Source organism: Xenopus laevis, chromosome 1L (genome assembly GCF_017654675.1).
Source record: "Xenopus laevis strain J_2021 chromosome 1L, Xenopus_laevis_v10.1, whole genome shotgun sequence".
In the NCBI taxonomy this organism is placed as follows: domain Eukaryota; kingdom Metazoa; phylum Chordata; class Amphibia; order Anura; family Pipidae; genus Xenopus; species Xenopus laevis.
The window spans coordinates 101,673,398-101,689,858 of record NC_054371.1 but is presented as its reverse complement, the minus strand read 5'-3'; the positions used below and the strand labels follow the sequence as shown (position 1 = coordinate 101,689,858).

At 36.9% G+C, this 16,461-nt stretch overlaps 2 protein-coding genes across 3 annotated transcripts in view; one reads left to right on the top strand and one right to left on the bottom strand.

Moving 5' to 3' along the window:
- The window catches only part of fsd1.L (fibronectin type III and SPRY domain containing 1 L homeolog), a 17,558-nt gene extending 12,753 nt beyond the window's left edge, over positions 1-4,805 (top strand). For both annotated transcript variants that reach the window (XM_018254064.2, XM_018254068.2), the window contains exons 10-13: positions 3,599-3,678; positions 3,780-4,031; positions 4,166-4,254; positions 4,462-4,805. In XM_018254064.2, the coding sequence (XP_018109553.1) occupies positions 3,599-3,678; positions 3,780-4,031; positions 4,166-4,254; positions 4,462-4,572 (532 nt within the window). In that variant the 3' untranslated portion in view covers positions 4,573-4,805. The remainder of the gene's footprint in view (positions 1-3,598; positions 3,679-3,779; positions 4,032-4,165; positions 4,255-4,461) is intronic.
- Positions 4,280-16,461, bottom strand: LOC108712211 (signal-transducing adaptor protein 2). The gene is made up of 12 exons (XM_018254089.2): positions 16,319-16,461; positions 14,476-14,547; positions 13,465-13,578; positions 10,977-11,033; positions 10,592-10,710; positions 9,868-9,999; positions 8,144-8,213; positions 7,503-7,605; positions 6,881-6,943; positions 6,649-6,768; positions 6,029-6,070; positions 4,280-5,757 (listed from the first exon to the last, which is right to left on the bottom strand). Exons 1-12 carry the CDS (start codon positions 16,391-16,393, stop codon positions 5,702-5,704), a joined length of 1,023 nt encoding a protein of 340 aa, XP_018109578.1. The 5' UTR covers positions 16,394-16,461; the 3' UTR covers positions 4,280-5,701.

Genomic DNA, 16,461 nt, shown 5'->3' with positions numbered 1-16,461 from the left:
GCAGATTCCGAGGTTCCCAGGTTGGTTGACTCAGGGATTGGTTCAGTTTCACAAGGAAAATCACCTTTGCTTGACGGCCTGGAGGTTGAGAGGAGGAGACTGAGAAAACTAGTGTGCAAGGAGAAGTTAGTAGATTTTCTGTTGAATGCAAGGAAAAGATCTAGATCTACACAATACTATAAGATCTGGGAGACGTTTGTGAGATCTATGGTGGCAGAGGGGCAAGACCCAGGTTGTCCTTCAGCATCTATGGTGGTCGATTTTTTGTTCGCTGGTTATGAGAGAGGCCTTCATTTAAGTACCCTCAAAGTGCAGGTGTCGGCTATTTCAGCACTCTCAGGAAAAACTTGGGCGGTGGATCCGTTGGTCCTGAGATTCTTCAATGCCTTTAAGAGGGTAAAACCACGGATCCAAAGCTTTTCACCTCCCTGGGACCTTCCGTTTGTCCTAGAGAGTTTGACAAAGCCACCTTTTGAGCCTTTAGAGGACGTTTCCTTATGGAATCTTACACTAAAAGTTGCTTTTCTAGTTGCCGTGACGTCAGCATGCGGAGTGGGTGAGCTGGCAGCGTTATCAGCTCTAGAGCCATTCACAGTAATTTATGAAGACAAAGTGGTTTTGAGACCTACTTTCAAATTTCTTCCTAAAGTGATATCTGACTTCCACATGGATTTAGAGGTTACACTTCCTTCATTTTGTCCTTCGCCAAAGTCAGAAAAAGAGAGACAATGGCATAAACTGGATTTGGTCAGAGCCCTTACAATATACCTGGGGAGAACAAAATCATGGAGAAAGTCGGATCATTTGTTTGTGATTCCTGGTGGTTTCAGAAAGGGGAAAACTCTTCTTCTCTAAGAAGACGTTGAGTTCTTGGATAGTGGCAGCAATTGCAAAGGTGTACAATGCAGCTGGCAGGAAGGTTCCCCGGGGATTGAAAGCCCATTCCACCTGAGCTCTAGCAAGTTCCTGGGCGATGGAGGCCAAGGCATCGCCAGAAGCGATTTGCAAGGAGGCGAGATGGTCCTCCATCAATACATTTATTAAGCATTATAGATTGGATGTTCTTTCCTCCCAGGAAACAAAATTTGGGAGAAAGATTTTGCAGTCTGTTATGAATATATCAAAATAAAGTGTGTTATGTTACTGCATTATGTGTCAAGTCCCTCCCTGTAGCTTTGGTAGTTCCCATTGGTGAATAGCTGCCATGGGTGACTAGGAAAACAGGAAATTTTTTATTACTTACCGTAATTTCTGTTTCCTGGTCACTTTCCATGGCAGCATTCACCAAAAACTACCCACCCCTTTTTTTTGTGTGAGCTGTTCAACTAAGACAGTGAGTATAAGGGGGCGGGCGCTTTTAAATTGCTTGGGGAGGATCCTGTCCATTGGCCTGGTGAGAGGATTTAACCCATTGGTGAATGCTGCCATGGAAAGTGACCAGGAAACAGAAATTACGGTAAGTAATAAAAAATTTCCTGTTATCCTACCATTAATTAGTAGAGAGGCCCCCCCCCCCAGGTGGGCTCGGCTTGCATCTTTAGCTCTCTCTTGTTCAGTGCCCCTTCCCGACACTGTCAAGTCTCTCACTTAAAGCTGTGCAGCGGGTGGAGGATTTATATTGGCAGAAGGTTCTGGGGAGAGCAAATCCAATAACTCATCTATAAACCTAACAAGGAGTAGATTTGTCCTGTTTAGCTCAAGAAATAAATACATTTTCTGATTAAAAAAAACAAGTGGCAAAGAGTATCATCATCATCATTTATTTATATAGCGCTGTCAAGATACGCAGTGCTTATGGTTGGCACAGGTCCTACTCACTGAACTGTTGTTGAACAAGCGGGATATACTTCCTAACATTCTGTAAAACCACCAACCATATATATTCCCCAGTCCATGCAGTACCTGCAACTTTCCAATCTTTCCTAAAATAATCAGATATATACAGTACCACAAGAAAAACTACAAAACATCAGAAAAATATTAAAGGTGGTCTACACCCCATAAAATGTAATTCTAAGCAACTCTCCAAATACACATTAATAAAATGTGTTCAGTGGTTTTAAAATTATTTGGTGTGGGATCCCTTATCCAAATATTGGTGATATAGAAAGCTCCAAATTACAGGAAGGCCATCTCCCATAGTATATTTGAAGCAAATAATGCTCAAATTTCCTTTTTCTTTGTAATTAAAAAACAGTACTTGTACTTCATCCTAACTTACATCCTATGCATGAATCCATATTGGTGGCAAAACAATCCTGCTGGGTCTATTTAATGTTAAAATGTTAATGTAATGTAATCCAGACTACAGAAAGACTCCTTATCTGGAAAACCCCAGGATCCCCCAACATTGTGGATAATAGATCTAGCACCTGTATATGTAATTGCAAAGTTTTACAATTCAGCAGGCTTCTGCTACAGGAGCCATAACCAGAAATGCATAGAATACATACAGTCTGATACTGCTTTTAATAGCAATAACGTTTACAAGTAACTATTACCATTAAATAAGTGTAATGAATGTATATTGAAAAGTTGATTAGTTTGCTTTCTTTATGCAAAACAGTTTTCGAATGAGAAAGTCCCATCTGTGTGCATGACTTTTAAGGCAAAGGTATTGTTAAATAATTGTGGGGGTTTTCACATACTGGTATTGGTAGAGTTGAGGCAGATGGGTGGCTCAGAATTTCAGTTAGACTTTGCTCTTTATTATCCGCAAAGCAGAATTCAAAGAGTGTAACAAACAAAAGTATGCTCTGAATTATCAGTTTAACACAGAAAGTACCCTCAATCCTGTGGGATCTAAATAAGGGTTAGAGCTCCAGTTCCATTTGTCCTGCAACTCTTCAGAGAGATGTCTCTTTCTCCAGCCAGTACCCAGACAGAGAGGCACCAGGCTACCCCCCCCCCCCAGCATGAGCCAACTGAATTAATTATACTTAAGCTAGAGCCCCCTCAGTATTTATAAGTAAAAAACCTTGGAGCAATGTAGACTCCATTCACTACTTTCCCAGCCTGTGCCTTACACAATATACCTGCATGTAACAAAAATACATCAGCATATACAGTAAGTATTCAAAGAATCAGCAGTATGTTAGCAGGAGACTAAGGACATTTATTTAGACAGCAGTATCATTGTACTGTATATGAAAGGGAAGTTTGTTCTTAATCATATTTTTATTGTATTGATTGTATATTTATTAAATGTAGATGCTCCCACTAAAGCCCAGTAACACCAAAAAATGAAGTGTTTTACATTTTAGTGTAATGCAGTGTTACCTTGTTAAAAATGGTGTGTTTGGTCAGAAACAAATTCAGTTAATGTAAAAGAACTGCAGTGTAGCCATTCAAGCTCTATATGGCAAATAGGCTCATGCTTACATAGCAGATAACAGATAAGCTCCGTAGAATACAGAGTAAGATAAACAGAGGTCAAATGTAATTTATGGTTCTCTACAAAGTGGTAGAATGCGTCTCACAAAAAATAGAAATTTGCTGACAAGAAATTGTTTGTAGGTTCTCGATCACCTATGCAAAAAGAAAACATGCAAAACAAAACCTTCTCTTTAAATCTTTATCTTTCTCACCATCTTGATAGGTGTGTTCAGTCACCGAAGAGAATGCCTTCAGCACGAGTTGGAAGAGACAGGTTCACTGCTGAGTCCTATACTGTACTTGGTAATACTCTGAAGGAGGACTGTGTTATTTACATCCTGATGTTTTGTAAGAGTTTATCTTATTGTTCATTTTATTTTCTTTGCCTTTCTATCTTTTGGCAGGAGATACTCTGATTGATGGAGGAGAGTGTTATTGGGAGGTGCGCTTTGATAAGGACAGCAAGGCCTTTGCAGTTGGGGTGACTTATCGTAGTCTGGGCAAGTTTGACCAGTTAGGAAAGACTTCGGTGTCTTGGTGTCTCCATCTTAACAACTGGCTGCAGGTGACATTTGCTGCTAAACATGGAAACAAGGCCAGAATTTTGGATGTTTCTGTACCAAACAGGATTGGGGTGCACTGCAATTATGATGAAGGTACTTTGCCTCTCTGTGGTGTAATTGATGTTTTGGAACTGCAAAAAATTTCACAAAGTGTAAAGAAAAATTAAGTAGAGAGAAAAATGGAGATTTACAATCTTATAATATTAAGGCTTCTTCTTCATACTTAGGTTTCCTGTCTTTCTACAATGCAACCAACAAACAACTTCTGCACACATTCCGAATGAAATTTACACAACCAGTTATGCCTGCATTTATGGTAAGACTTTTAAAAAATATAGTAGTGTGTTTACATTTTAGTTTTATTAGGAACAACTGAATAATATTTACAATTAGGAGAAACATAGACAAGAAATGTAATAATAAAATATCAGATCCTGAACACAATAACTAGGTAAGCTTTTCCTTAGGGGGATGATGAATAGAGAAGTTGTATTGTTGCTAATTGCTTTCTGTCAACCAACAGGTATGGTGTGGAAGTTTCTCAGTATATACTGGACTCCAGGTTCCCAGCTGTGTGAAGACCCTCCAGAAAAGGAATAGTGCCACCAGCAGCTCAAGCACAAGCCTCACCTGATTTTATCCACACCCTTTATTCCCCACCTAGATCTCTCCTCTTTACTTAACAAGACTTAAACCCTACCCAGTATTATAAGGGGCCTATTAAAAAAATGACTGTATGAACTAAGAACATAACGTCGGCCAACAGATATTCCATAATATCTTCTGCTCCTATAAAGAAGGGATGGACAATACGCTAGGTGTGACATTCTGTTGATTATGCCTTAAAATAAATGTAAATTACATGCATTATCACTATACTATTAGAATGTTTCTTATCATAATGCTCAATTTGTTGCTTGTGAACATTTATAATCTCATGGCCAAGAACTAACTTGGTCCATTTTAGGCTAATGCCACACGTGATGGTTTTTCTGCCTGCATTTATATGTAGATGGAGAAATAGCCACATGTGGCATTAGCCTAAAGGTGCCAACACCATATATTTAGCCAGTTTAAATTATTTTTCTGCTATGTGAGTACTTGTATTTATTGCTCATCAGTAATCATGGAGCCCCATACTGCTAAAGTAGCAGGGTCCAACAATTATTAGCATACTGTCACATTGGCCCCCTAGATGGTGCGGCTGCCACCAAGAAAAATGGGCGCCAATAGAAAAAAAAGACCCTTGTATGCGCAACCCCGGATCCTCCCCAGCCACCCCACAAATTATGCTAAAGCTCCTATAAAGCCTCACTCAGTCCTGCACAATTATTGTCCCTTTTGCAACTCTCAATCATGCTTTCTCCCATTCTGCCATGTTGCCAATGACTGCAGTACTGTCTGCTGCTCACTACTGATAAACTACAGATGCTCTTTTCTGCCACTCAAGTTTAAGGTACTCAGCACCCCATTTTCAATGGTGCTTTTGCATTACTTAACCACATTATACAGCCAATAATGTCCAAATGCCCCCTAGCTTGGTAAAGTCTGTTATACACAGGATCATATTCCAATGCTAAGTCAGAAAGTGATTAGAGTTAAAAGGGGAGCTTTTTAGAGCCATTAAGGCTGAGCCACATTCTGTTTATGAGTCACTGATCAAGATAGTTGTCAGCTGGGAACTTTAGTAGTTCAAAGTCTTTTACAACTTTAGTAGTTCAAAGTCTTTTACAATTAGTCCTTTTCTATGAAACCAGTAGCAATCAATCAATTTTCTGTCGTCGCATTTCCAATTTTCTCCTTAGTTCTTCATCCAGACCTGAAATGAAGGACATGATATGAGAAGAGTGGGCAGACTATAAATTGTCCATTAGATTAAAACTAGGGCATTGCAAAGACAAATACTGATACAAGGTAGAAAGAATTTAAATTATCGGGGCTTTATACTATATTTAAGGACCTTAGAATATCCCTAACTGTATAGATGTTATTGATATCCTACATTGGCTGCTTGAGTAAAGTGGAAGCACGAAACAGGTAGGTGTTGCAGTTTGAAAATCTAAGGAAGCAAAAGCAGAGGACACAAATACCTGCACTTGTGACTGGTCTGGGAGTTCTTGGCCCATTAGATACTGAAAAAGAAAAAAACAAGGTTAATTTTTGAAATGCAGGAACTACCTGGCAGCATAAGCTTTCTTCTTATTAACAAAGCATGGATATTCCACTAAACATGCTAATAAAGTTCAATGATCCACTTAATATTAAAGTGTCAGGTTATGTGAATTAATGTGATTGGTTATTCTGGGCGACAAAGTGGCTGCAGCTTTTTCAGTTGTCTCAGGGATTCTGTAACAGGCAGTAAGCTTGTTATTTAAGTCAACATATATTGAAAAGTAGTGATTCTAGTGGGAGTTGATGAGATAGTGGCTTGCCTACTTGGTGGGTATAGTATTTTATTTATCTTACTATATCTTTTTAGTTACAAAAAGTGGCTTTTAAAAATTTGTCAGAAATAATTATATTTGAAACAAATAGTAAAACTATGGTATGGTGCAAGATGTAGTTGGTTTCCATTAGCAATAACTCCACTATGCACGCTGTAGTATTTTTGCATATTTTAGGTTATTTTTTAATGATAAAAACAGGGTTATTTTTTATAACTGCACTACACTGGCAGAAGCTGTAATAAGCTATCACAAAGCAAAACTACCTTCTCTGATTGAATTCCATTTTTTCTCGCCTTGATCCGGGTTCTCATAATCATCTTCTGGTGGAGGATCTCGTGGAAGGGGAGGAGGTACAGTATGTAATGGGGAGGTTTTTGTGCCTCCTATAAACAGATAAATATTAATAACTATTTGTGTTGTTTGTGCAGAGTACAAAGGTAGGGGACATCAATTATGAAATAATATAGTGGAATGGCAGTTGAAAACAGATCTAACCTGGGGTGTCCTGCGCATATCTCATTGTAACCACTCCATCTTCATTGTTCTGTTCAAATATTGCTGCACAAAAAAATACACATTATGCACAATATATATCAAGGGTTATCTTATTTGTCGCTGAAGCTGATATGGTTCAACTTTATTTCATACTGAGAGATAATAGAATAGGGGCACATGGAAAATATGGTACTTGTGCCACAGTAATCAATATGCAATTAATTAGGTAGCTCGTGTAGTAACCATCCACCTAACACACACTTCGCTGTAAAACAAAATAGGAGTCATAGCCAAAACATTTTATAGCTGAATTCTTAAATCTAATATAAATTGAAAAAAACAAATCAGGCAGCCCTGAATCTGTACATTCATATGCCTTTGACCATTTGATTATTACAGCTACATCTATGATTATAAGTAAATCTGATAATATCTCTTTCTTTTCAAATTCTCTTTATTGAAATTAATAATCCTGCAGACTTTTTGACAGAAGTTTTAGACCACAAAGTACACAAAAAGAAAGGCAAATACACATTTTATGTTCTTCTAATATCTCAATAAACATATACATACACTTCAACATGTACTAAGGGAGGTTTGCAAAAAATACCAATGAACCTACCGATTTTATTCTCATATTCACAGATCTTTACAAAAGGTTTCAGGGTTTTGTTCGAGCTATTCACAAAGTGACTGATAACATGAGCAACCGACGAGCAAACAACCTGTCGAGATATCACATATTAATGTATTTTTTGATTAATAACCGAGAACGTTTTCATGTATATATATTCTTATTGTGAATTGGTACATTAAATGATAAAAGACGGTTAAATCGATCATTATAAAACCTGACCTTGTATAAATGAAAGCTTGCACTATATGGTTTCAGCTATCAAGATAAAGGTTTCAGATGCCTCATTTAAAACCTAAACAGATAAACATTTAAATGATTACATAAATACTCTTACAATACTCTTTGTGCACTGAATGATATAAGTGGGCCATTGAGAATATTCTTTGTATGCACTAAACAGCAGCTGACATTTTCATGTATTAACATAGCTGACTAATATTTTTATTTTAAGAGCTGTTTGGTGATATATGTGAGGATCAGCACTAGTGTCATCCTTTCCGTTAAAGTGCAGAGTATATGAAAAGCAAATCAATCTATTTTCTATTTAAGCTTGTCGCTCTATTTACAATTGCCTTAGACAGACTTTTTCTGCAAGTGCTGTTATAGAATATAGAAATGTTACTCACTTTGGGATCCACCTGAATAACATATCCCTCTTGCTCCTGTATCACACGGTAATGCTTTAATACATCCTTGCTGTAACAAAGCAACAGTTGTATTATCCTCTCCAGACGCAGTAAAATCTCAGTTTAAAAATAAAATAATATGATAGAAACCACTATAAACAGAAAATGAATGTAACTATTAAAGGGATACTGTCATGGGAAAAAACATTTTTTTCAAAATGAATCAGTGGGAAAAAACATTTTTTTCAAAATGAATCAGTGCTGCTCCAGCAGAATTCTGCACTGAAATCCATTTCTCAAAAGAGCAAACAGATTTTTTTATATTCAATTTTGAAATCTGACATGGGGCTAGACATATTGTCAATTTCCCAGCTGCCCCAAGTCATGTGACTTGTGCTCCGATAAACTTCAATCACTCTTTACTGCTGTACTGCAAGTTGGAGTGATATCACCCCCCTCCCTTTTCACCCCCAGCAGCCAAACAAAAGAACAATCGGAAGGTAACCAGATAGCAGCTCCCTAACACAAGATAATAGCTGCCTGGTAGATCTAAGAACAACACTCAATAGTAAAAACCCATGTCCCACTGAGACAAATTCAGTTACATTGAGAAGGAAAAACAGCAGCCTGCCAGAAAGCATTTCTCTCCTAAAGTGCAGGCACAAGTCACATGACCAGGGGCAGCTGGGAAATTGACAAAATGTCTAGCCACATGTCAGATTTCAAAATTGAATATAAAAAAATCTGTTTGCTCTTTTAAGAAATGGATTTCAGTGCAGAATTCTGCTGGAGTAGCACTATTAACTGATGCGTTTAGAAAAAAACATGTTTTCCGATGACAGGATCCCTTTAAGTAAGTTTCGGAGATATTAGCAGCTATAGATTTTGTGCTGCTATGCAGACTTTCTGCTCCATGGCATTCTTTCTCAAAATGTGAGTTTAGAGTTCACTACAGAAAAATTCACCCACTTTCTATTCATTCCTATGGGAATTTAGAAGTGTATTTATGAAATGACAAACTCAAACTTTCAGCCATTGATAAATACAATTCTAAAAATCCCACAGGACAGAATAGAAAGTTGGGGGATTTTTCTGTTGTGAGCTCTAATCTCACATTTTGATAAATCTGCCCTTTACTGTTTAAGCACTTTTCTGTGCACATACTGTTTTCAATTAACCCTTGGGTTGCTGATTCTCATATGATCCGAAAAGACTGGTATTAGCAGCCTAAAAATGCAAATATAAACCACTAAAAATAAATTAATGTAAACAGCCAGGTAAGAGTTAAGGGCTCAGGTTTGAGCTTTAAGCAAGTTTAAGTTCATTAATTTTTTTCAGTTTATATATGTTTTACAGCTGTGGTAAACATTAGGCAATATGCTAAAGATAGTGCTACTAACCCACATAAAGTAATTTATACCTCTATATAACAGGTTATGGACCACCACATCTTTTCAACTTTAAATTCAAACTACATTTATACCAGAAATACAGAGCATCTGCATACAGTTACACATATCTTTATATGCACATCCCACATGATCATGCATTTTAAACAGTTTTTTATTGTATAAAGTAGCAAAGTATAATGTAGCAAGGATCATCAGGACATTATTCTTCAAGTTTCTCACTATTGCAGTTATTCTTCAAGTTCTTCACTATTCCATTTATGTAATACTTTATGAAAAAATTAGACTACAGTATGACCAGTATTGTAGTATTACCTGTTATATTGCTGGCAGGTGCTTACAGACAGACTCTTCTGGTTTCCCCCAGGTCGCAGTAAAAAGTTGCCACATTCATGGTTTTGCATCAGTAAAGTTTCTGCTTCCAACCGGGACACATTATAAAAACAGCTGCAATAAATGCAGAGCAAAGGTTCAAGAATGAACAAGGATAAGGAGCTGGTTGTGTGGGTTATCTACTACACTTAGGGGCCAATTCATTCACTTCGAGTGAAGGAATAGAAGAAAAATACTTCGAATTTCGAAGTGTTTTTTTGGCTACTTCGACCATCGAATGGGCTACTTCGACTTTCGACTACGACTTCAACTCGAAGGATTCGAACTAAAAATCGGTCGACCATTCGATAGTTGAAGTACTGTCTCTTTAAGAAAAAACTTCGACCCCCTAGTTCGCCACCTAAAAGCTACCGAACCCAATGTTAGCCTATGGGGAAGGTCCCCATAGGCTTGGCTAAGTTTTTTTGGTCGAAGGATAATCCTTCGATTGTTGGATTAAAATCCTTCGAATCGTTCGATTCGAAGGATTTAATCGTTCGATCGAGCGATTATTCCTTCGATCGTTCGATCAAAGTATTTGCGCAAAATCCTTCGACTTCGATATTCGAAGTCGAAGGATTTTCATTCCCAGTCGAATATCGAGGGTTAATTAACCCTCGATATTCGACCCTTGATGAATTTGCCCCTAAGTGAACTTTTACCTCACCTGGGAGTTTCATTTGCTTCTGCCTCATTTTTCTTTTTTCTCTCAATTTCTTTCTCCAATGCTTCCTTTAAAGCAAGAAGAGGCCCTGGGAGTAGGCTTAGAGATCGTGGGATCTTCAACTGTGGGAGAAACACAGTTATATCAGGAAATAATGCCTCCAATTTGGACAAGGAGAGCTTCGGTATATACATTTCATAACAATATAGGACAAACAAAAATAACCAATGAAAGTGAGGGATTGAATTGATTGGCAATAAGATGGTTTTACAGCAATGAAGAATTGAAAAGTAGAGATGAGATATTTTTATGTTAAGTAAGGCTTGTGAGATATAAGCAAAATAATGAAAGGGTTTTATAAAAACAACAAGTGGAATGGCATTGGTACCTCTGCTATGGTGATGATATATGCACGCCACATTTCCCGGCTCTCTAATGACTCCGCCTGCAGTAGAAGATTTATACATAAAATCTATACGTAATTACAGACATGTCAGATAGGCTAGTCTTATACTGATTTAGCTTATTTCAAAGTGTTTCAGAGTTGAAATGTAAAATGTCTACCATACAAGACATGATTCTAGGATATGGTTTTAAAATATCATCTGAACACATTAGAAACTATTACCAAAAGGGAACTCAGCAGGCTCACAAGTAATGGGGAACCCAACTATTCAGTTATTGAGGATATCAATGGTATTTGAAAATTCACATGTAAATATTGAAATTCTGTCCAAAGAATCAGTATCTGCTATGTTAGGCCACCTTGGGTACAATGCTACAGATAACGAAAATATGATACCTTAAATAAAAACTAAAATACTTCAGTCTAAATACCTATCTATACAACGTACAATATGTCGCAAAGGAGATAAGTAGTGTTTGTTTGTATCTAGCAAGAAATAAATTCCTTTGCTTTTCCATGGGGGCACCCATAATACCCATTCATGGATTGGCATGGCAATTCTGCCTGAAGTAAAAAGATTAATACAAGCCTATATATCATAAGAAGCAATAAAGCTACAGGTTGTTTTTTTTGATTAAGGCTAAATGTAAGGCTTACATAATAAAATTTTGAGTTAGCTGCAAAGTTCACCCCTAACAGCCTTAAAACTGTAAATATTTTGGGGCATGAATTATAGGCCAGTAGTATGAAGCATGGTTCCTATTGTTGGTATTGTTGTAGCAATAACCGCATTTTAATTTTTGATACTCAACAGCATCATTTTAAATGCCTTGTATTCTGTAGCACTTCAGCACTGCAAAATGTCTTTGTTGGTTTTGATAATGGCCCAAGGAAATATTACACATATTTCTTTCTGTTACAGTTAGAGTTGTAACAGGTGATCGGTGAGTGACACACAAAACATAACAAGATGGTGGCTCAAGATCAAAGATGTAGGAAGGGCAGTATTTACTGATATGTAAATGCCAATTTGGAATGATTCCTTATTCATTACTTGTAATAAAAATTATCTATTGATTAAGTCTTTATTCTGAAACTATAGTTCTCCTAGTGTGACAATTTTATATTAAAGAAAAACTAGAATGAATATTTAACCAAAAGTAAATGTATATCATAATAAACCACCCATTTAATCATTTTGCCACATTGATATATACAGGTAAGTAAATATCACTATTTTCATCTTTAAAATGCAGCTTCTATCTGTAACAGGAAGAAGTGGAAGACAAAATACACAGCTTTCCCCATTCTTTGGCTGATGTAACCTTGTATGTATGCATGCCTTTGGTTTATGTGTGAGGATTGAAATTGGTGACAGACCCATAAAATGAGATCATAACTCTGCCTTTTTAAAGCACTAGTAATGCCTCATCATTGGTGCAGATAAGTTTGGAGTTACATATTGTTCGTATTATAGGCCTGCTATAAATTCAGATGCATTCAGTAGCCTCACAGATGAAGTAAATTATTTATTACTTAGTTATCTTTAGAGTTTTAGTTCCCCTTTAAACACGCAACAGCATAATCTATTGTTCTGTTTTCGTCACAGACAAGCAAAGTAATATGCCTGATAATCTTGCCCAAACCAGAATGACAAGTTATTCTGTGGAAAGCACAGTGCTTTTCATCAGTGACGATGTGAAATGTGTAACTGACATTTTTCTTTGCTACTGAATTTTCAAAGTTTTTTCCTTGTTGCTAAAGGAGGTAAAGACAATAATTGGGTCACAATATTTTGTGGTTTATGATATGTTATGATTTAGAAAATGCATCACCACTTATATATTGACCTTTCATAGATTCAAACCATTATAAAAAGACTTGTGCCAGCCATGGAGCATGAAAAAGAAGCATCAAGGAACAAAGAACTTCAAATAGACATTATGCTGGAGGTTGTTTTATCAATAATCTCCAACATAATATCAGAACTATCCAGCATATGTCATAAGACATGACGTGATGCAATACAATGGTAATGAAAGGTAACAAAATTAAAATGCAGTGAGCTGGAGTTTATTATCAATATTTTTGATAAATAGGTACAGTACTCCCTTACATTGTCAAGATAGTTATTGTTCTGTATTTCATTTGTTTTAAAACCAAGGTGGCACATATATCAGATTTAATTATACTGAAAAAATTAAAATGAATAAAAGTTCCAAGCATGTTTATCACTCATATAGTAATATTGCTTGCTGATTTGTTGTATTAATTTGTAATGCTTTGGCTGCAGTTCCTCTAAGGGCATAATATAGTAATGTGACTGTCACGGTATTATTAATATTATTATTAATATTATTCACTGTACCAACCTGTACCTTGTACATTTCCTGCACTCTTATCTCTATTCCTCTTTCATTGATGGTTAATAGCCAACTGGTAGCTTAGTGTTTGCATGGAAAACACTCACCTTTAGCTGTACTTCTCGCCCTTTCAGGCACAAGGAGAGCTGGTTTTCTGATGAAGATTTATCACCAGGCTCCTTCAATGATACATAATTCTCCAAACTGATGATGTCAACACTCTGAAACCACCAAAAACATCAGATATTACAAATGCAGGTTTGTTCCCTCCAGTATAGGACTGATGACTATACTATGAGTAGACAAATGCCAGTTTCTGTAGACTAATCCCAGAACTGCATTAGCTATATGCAAACAGAGACTTAAAACCTAAGCATGCAAAAGCTTTGTAAACACAATTTGTTCTTTACTGATAATTAAAATCATGCATTGCCTGCTAATTGAGATAATCTGGAGTGAACCAAAGGCTGGGTTTAAAAATGGTTTGGAGTCACAGGGGTAACCTATGAGAAAGTAGGAATCTTATAGGGCCTAAATGTTAGATAGTCCAAAATGATGTTCAATTTCAATGTGTGTCAGATTAGATTATTTGCGTACAAAATACTTAAGCAGCACTCAAGCTTGATAAAGGGCTGGAAAAGCTCAAAACGTCGCTTAGCTTGAGGCACGAATAAAGCAACAATTTTTTCACCATAATCGGAGTGCTGCTGAAGTATTTTGTACGTGAATCAGACCTGGGCAGACAGAGTCACAGACGACACCCGACGCTGCAAAGAGCGTTGAGAGTGTGTGTGTAGCACTACTTTGTGTTTGTTAGATTAGATTTTTTGGTTATAGGCAAAAGTGTGGATGTCTTTCTAGAAGGCAAGCATATTTGTATTTATTAAATAGAATTAGTAGTAACTGATTTATTAAGATATAAAAGACTGTATTTGTGTCTTCTTCTAATGTTTAATTTTTGAGTTAACAGTAAAAGGGTTTTGCAAAAGCTGGAAAGACATAGTATCTCTGTAGCTAGATAGTGCACCCTCTCCTTCTCAGTCTTCTGTTTACAATGAAGATGGACAATAATAGCTCCCAATTCATCCTCTGTATTAGTAAAATAAAAATAAATGTACCCTCGGATCCTTGTGATTGGAGTAGAAGCAAAGAGAGTTTCCAAGAATTCCAGCCCAAACCTTCGTAAATACCTGAAAGTAATGTTAAAATGTTGAAATTTGGACAGATAAATGTAATTCGGGATAATGAGGCATTGTTAAGTGCTTTTTATATATATGTGACTTAATTTTTTTTTTGGTGGTGTTCCATATAAGGTGAACAGCCACATGTTGCAGGACTTGAATCAGACTCAAGGATCTCTATGTTTGATTCCTGTGGCAACTTCATGTGACTTTAGGCTCATATGTTGCTTAAACTCAGAAAACAGAAACTTGCATGCAGAATGGCGCTGGGTAAAATGAGTAGCCCTGTATATAACATTTAAGGCCCTGGGCACACATAGGGGCAGATTTATCAAGGGTTGAATTTCAAAGTAATGGGAGTTTTTTTGAACTCCCATAACACCCGAAATTTATTTAAAAAAATCAGGGTTTTTTTGCGGGTGAATAGGCTGTATTCGATCATTCGATTCAAATTGGATTTTCAAAGAAAAAAACATAGATTTTTCAAAGTCCACCAATTGACTCCATATAAGTTCTAGGAGGTCCCCATAGGCTAAAACAGCAATTCGGCAGGTTTTAGATGGTGAATGGTCGAAGTCAAAGTTTTAGAGAGATAGTACATGATGAATTTTAAAAAACATTTTTTTTAAAATTCAAATAGAATTTGCACTATTCCCTAGTCGAAGTATACAAAAATAGCTCAAAATTCTAATTTTTTTACTTTGAATTTTCACTTCGACCCTTGATAAATGTGCCCCAAAGTGCTGGCTCTGCTGTTCTCAGTAACAAATCTGTTCCATTCTGCATCTACCTGTAGCTGTACTGATTATGGCAGCTTCCTCCTGCTTGTAGCTACATGGAGCAGAGCCCAGAGCCTAAGGCTAATGTCAAATGGGGAGAATCAGTTACTACGCTACCACCCCCTTTTTTTCTTGCCTGCACCCTAAGCCACCACATTGACCCGAGTGCAAGCACACACAGAGTATTTAGTTGGCGAAACGTAAGAGTTGGATTTCAGGACCGAAATCTTCTGCGTGTGTCTGCACTAGGGTTGCCACCTGGCCAGTAAAGAAGTTGCTTCAGGACAATGTTATTAATAAGGAAAAAACTCGGATAGGATAGCCGGTATTTTTTTACAGAAAAGGTGGCAACCCTAGTCTGCACTGGTGGATCTGGTGCATGCAAGGAAGATAGGAGATAGCAATGTAGGGGTTAATTCTCAGCCTGTGTTTTTCAGCAGGCTGAGGTCAGCCCGCTTCTAACATTAGCCTAAATATGAATTATTATCAATATCTGATTATTCAGTTACAAATAGAAAATGATACTCTGCCTTACAGATCTACTTGAACAGATTTTAATTTTATGAGTTATTGTACAGTATAAACCCTAATACAGCAAAAGCACTGAGCAATACTGCAAGTACCATAATAGATTACGGATTTGTAGGCAAATAGGAAAGGGTTTGCCAATGTTTCTGGTAGAGGTCATAAGTTTTGAGGGAGAAGAAGTAAACTAGTCAAGTTAAAGAGCTCAAAATTAGGCACGTCTGATTACTTTCCTCAGTGTTAAGAAAAGTGAAATTCTGTGGGGAATACATGCATTATTTGACATTAGATAGATTAAGTTAAGAGAGCAAATCTGTTTGTTTTAAATGTTGCCTGGCTCTTTGCTCCATAAACAATACAATTCCTTTAAATGGTGCTCAATCTTAATATATGTAATCATTTAATTTTTAGTTTTATTGAGAAATCAGGTGCTTTTAGAAGCATAGTATCTAACATTACTAAAGCATTTTACTTACCATGTCATTTTTGTCTTTTTTATAAATATATTCTTCGTAATAATGTTCTGGAGCAGGTGTCTTTGTTCTGGACATGGCTGCTAAGCAGGTGAACGGGTTGCAGGTAAGCTTCCTCGACTGTAACGACTACACTCAGGTGCTTT

What these genes read in the sequence shown, in the direction of transcription:
- LOC108712211 (XM_018254089.2), bottom strand. Translation starts at nt 16,393, where the DNA reads ATGTCCAGAACAAAGACACCTGCTCCAGAACATTATTACGAAGAATAT. An exon ending in ATATCATCACCATAGCAGAG is followed by an intron (nt 10,711 to 10,976) that starts GTACCAATGCCA and finishes TTTCTCCCACAG; the next exon opens with TTGAAGATCCCACGATCTCT. An exon ending in TTATTCAGGTGGATCCCAAA is followed by an intron (nt 7,606 to 8,143) that starts GTGAGTAACATT and finishes ATATCTCGACAG; the next exon opens with GTTGTTTGCTCGTCGGTTGC.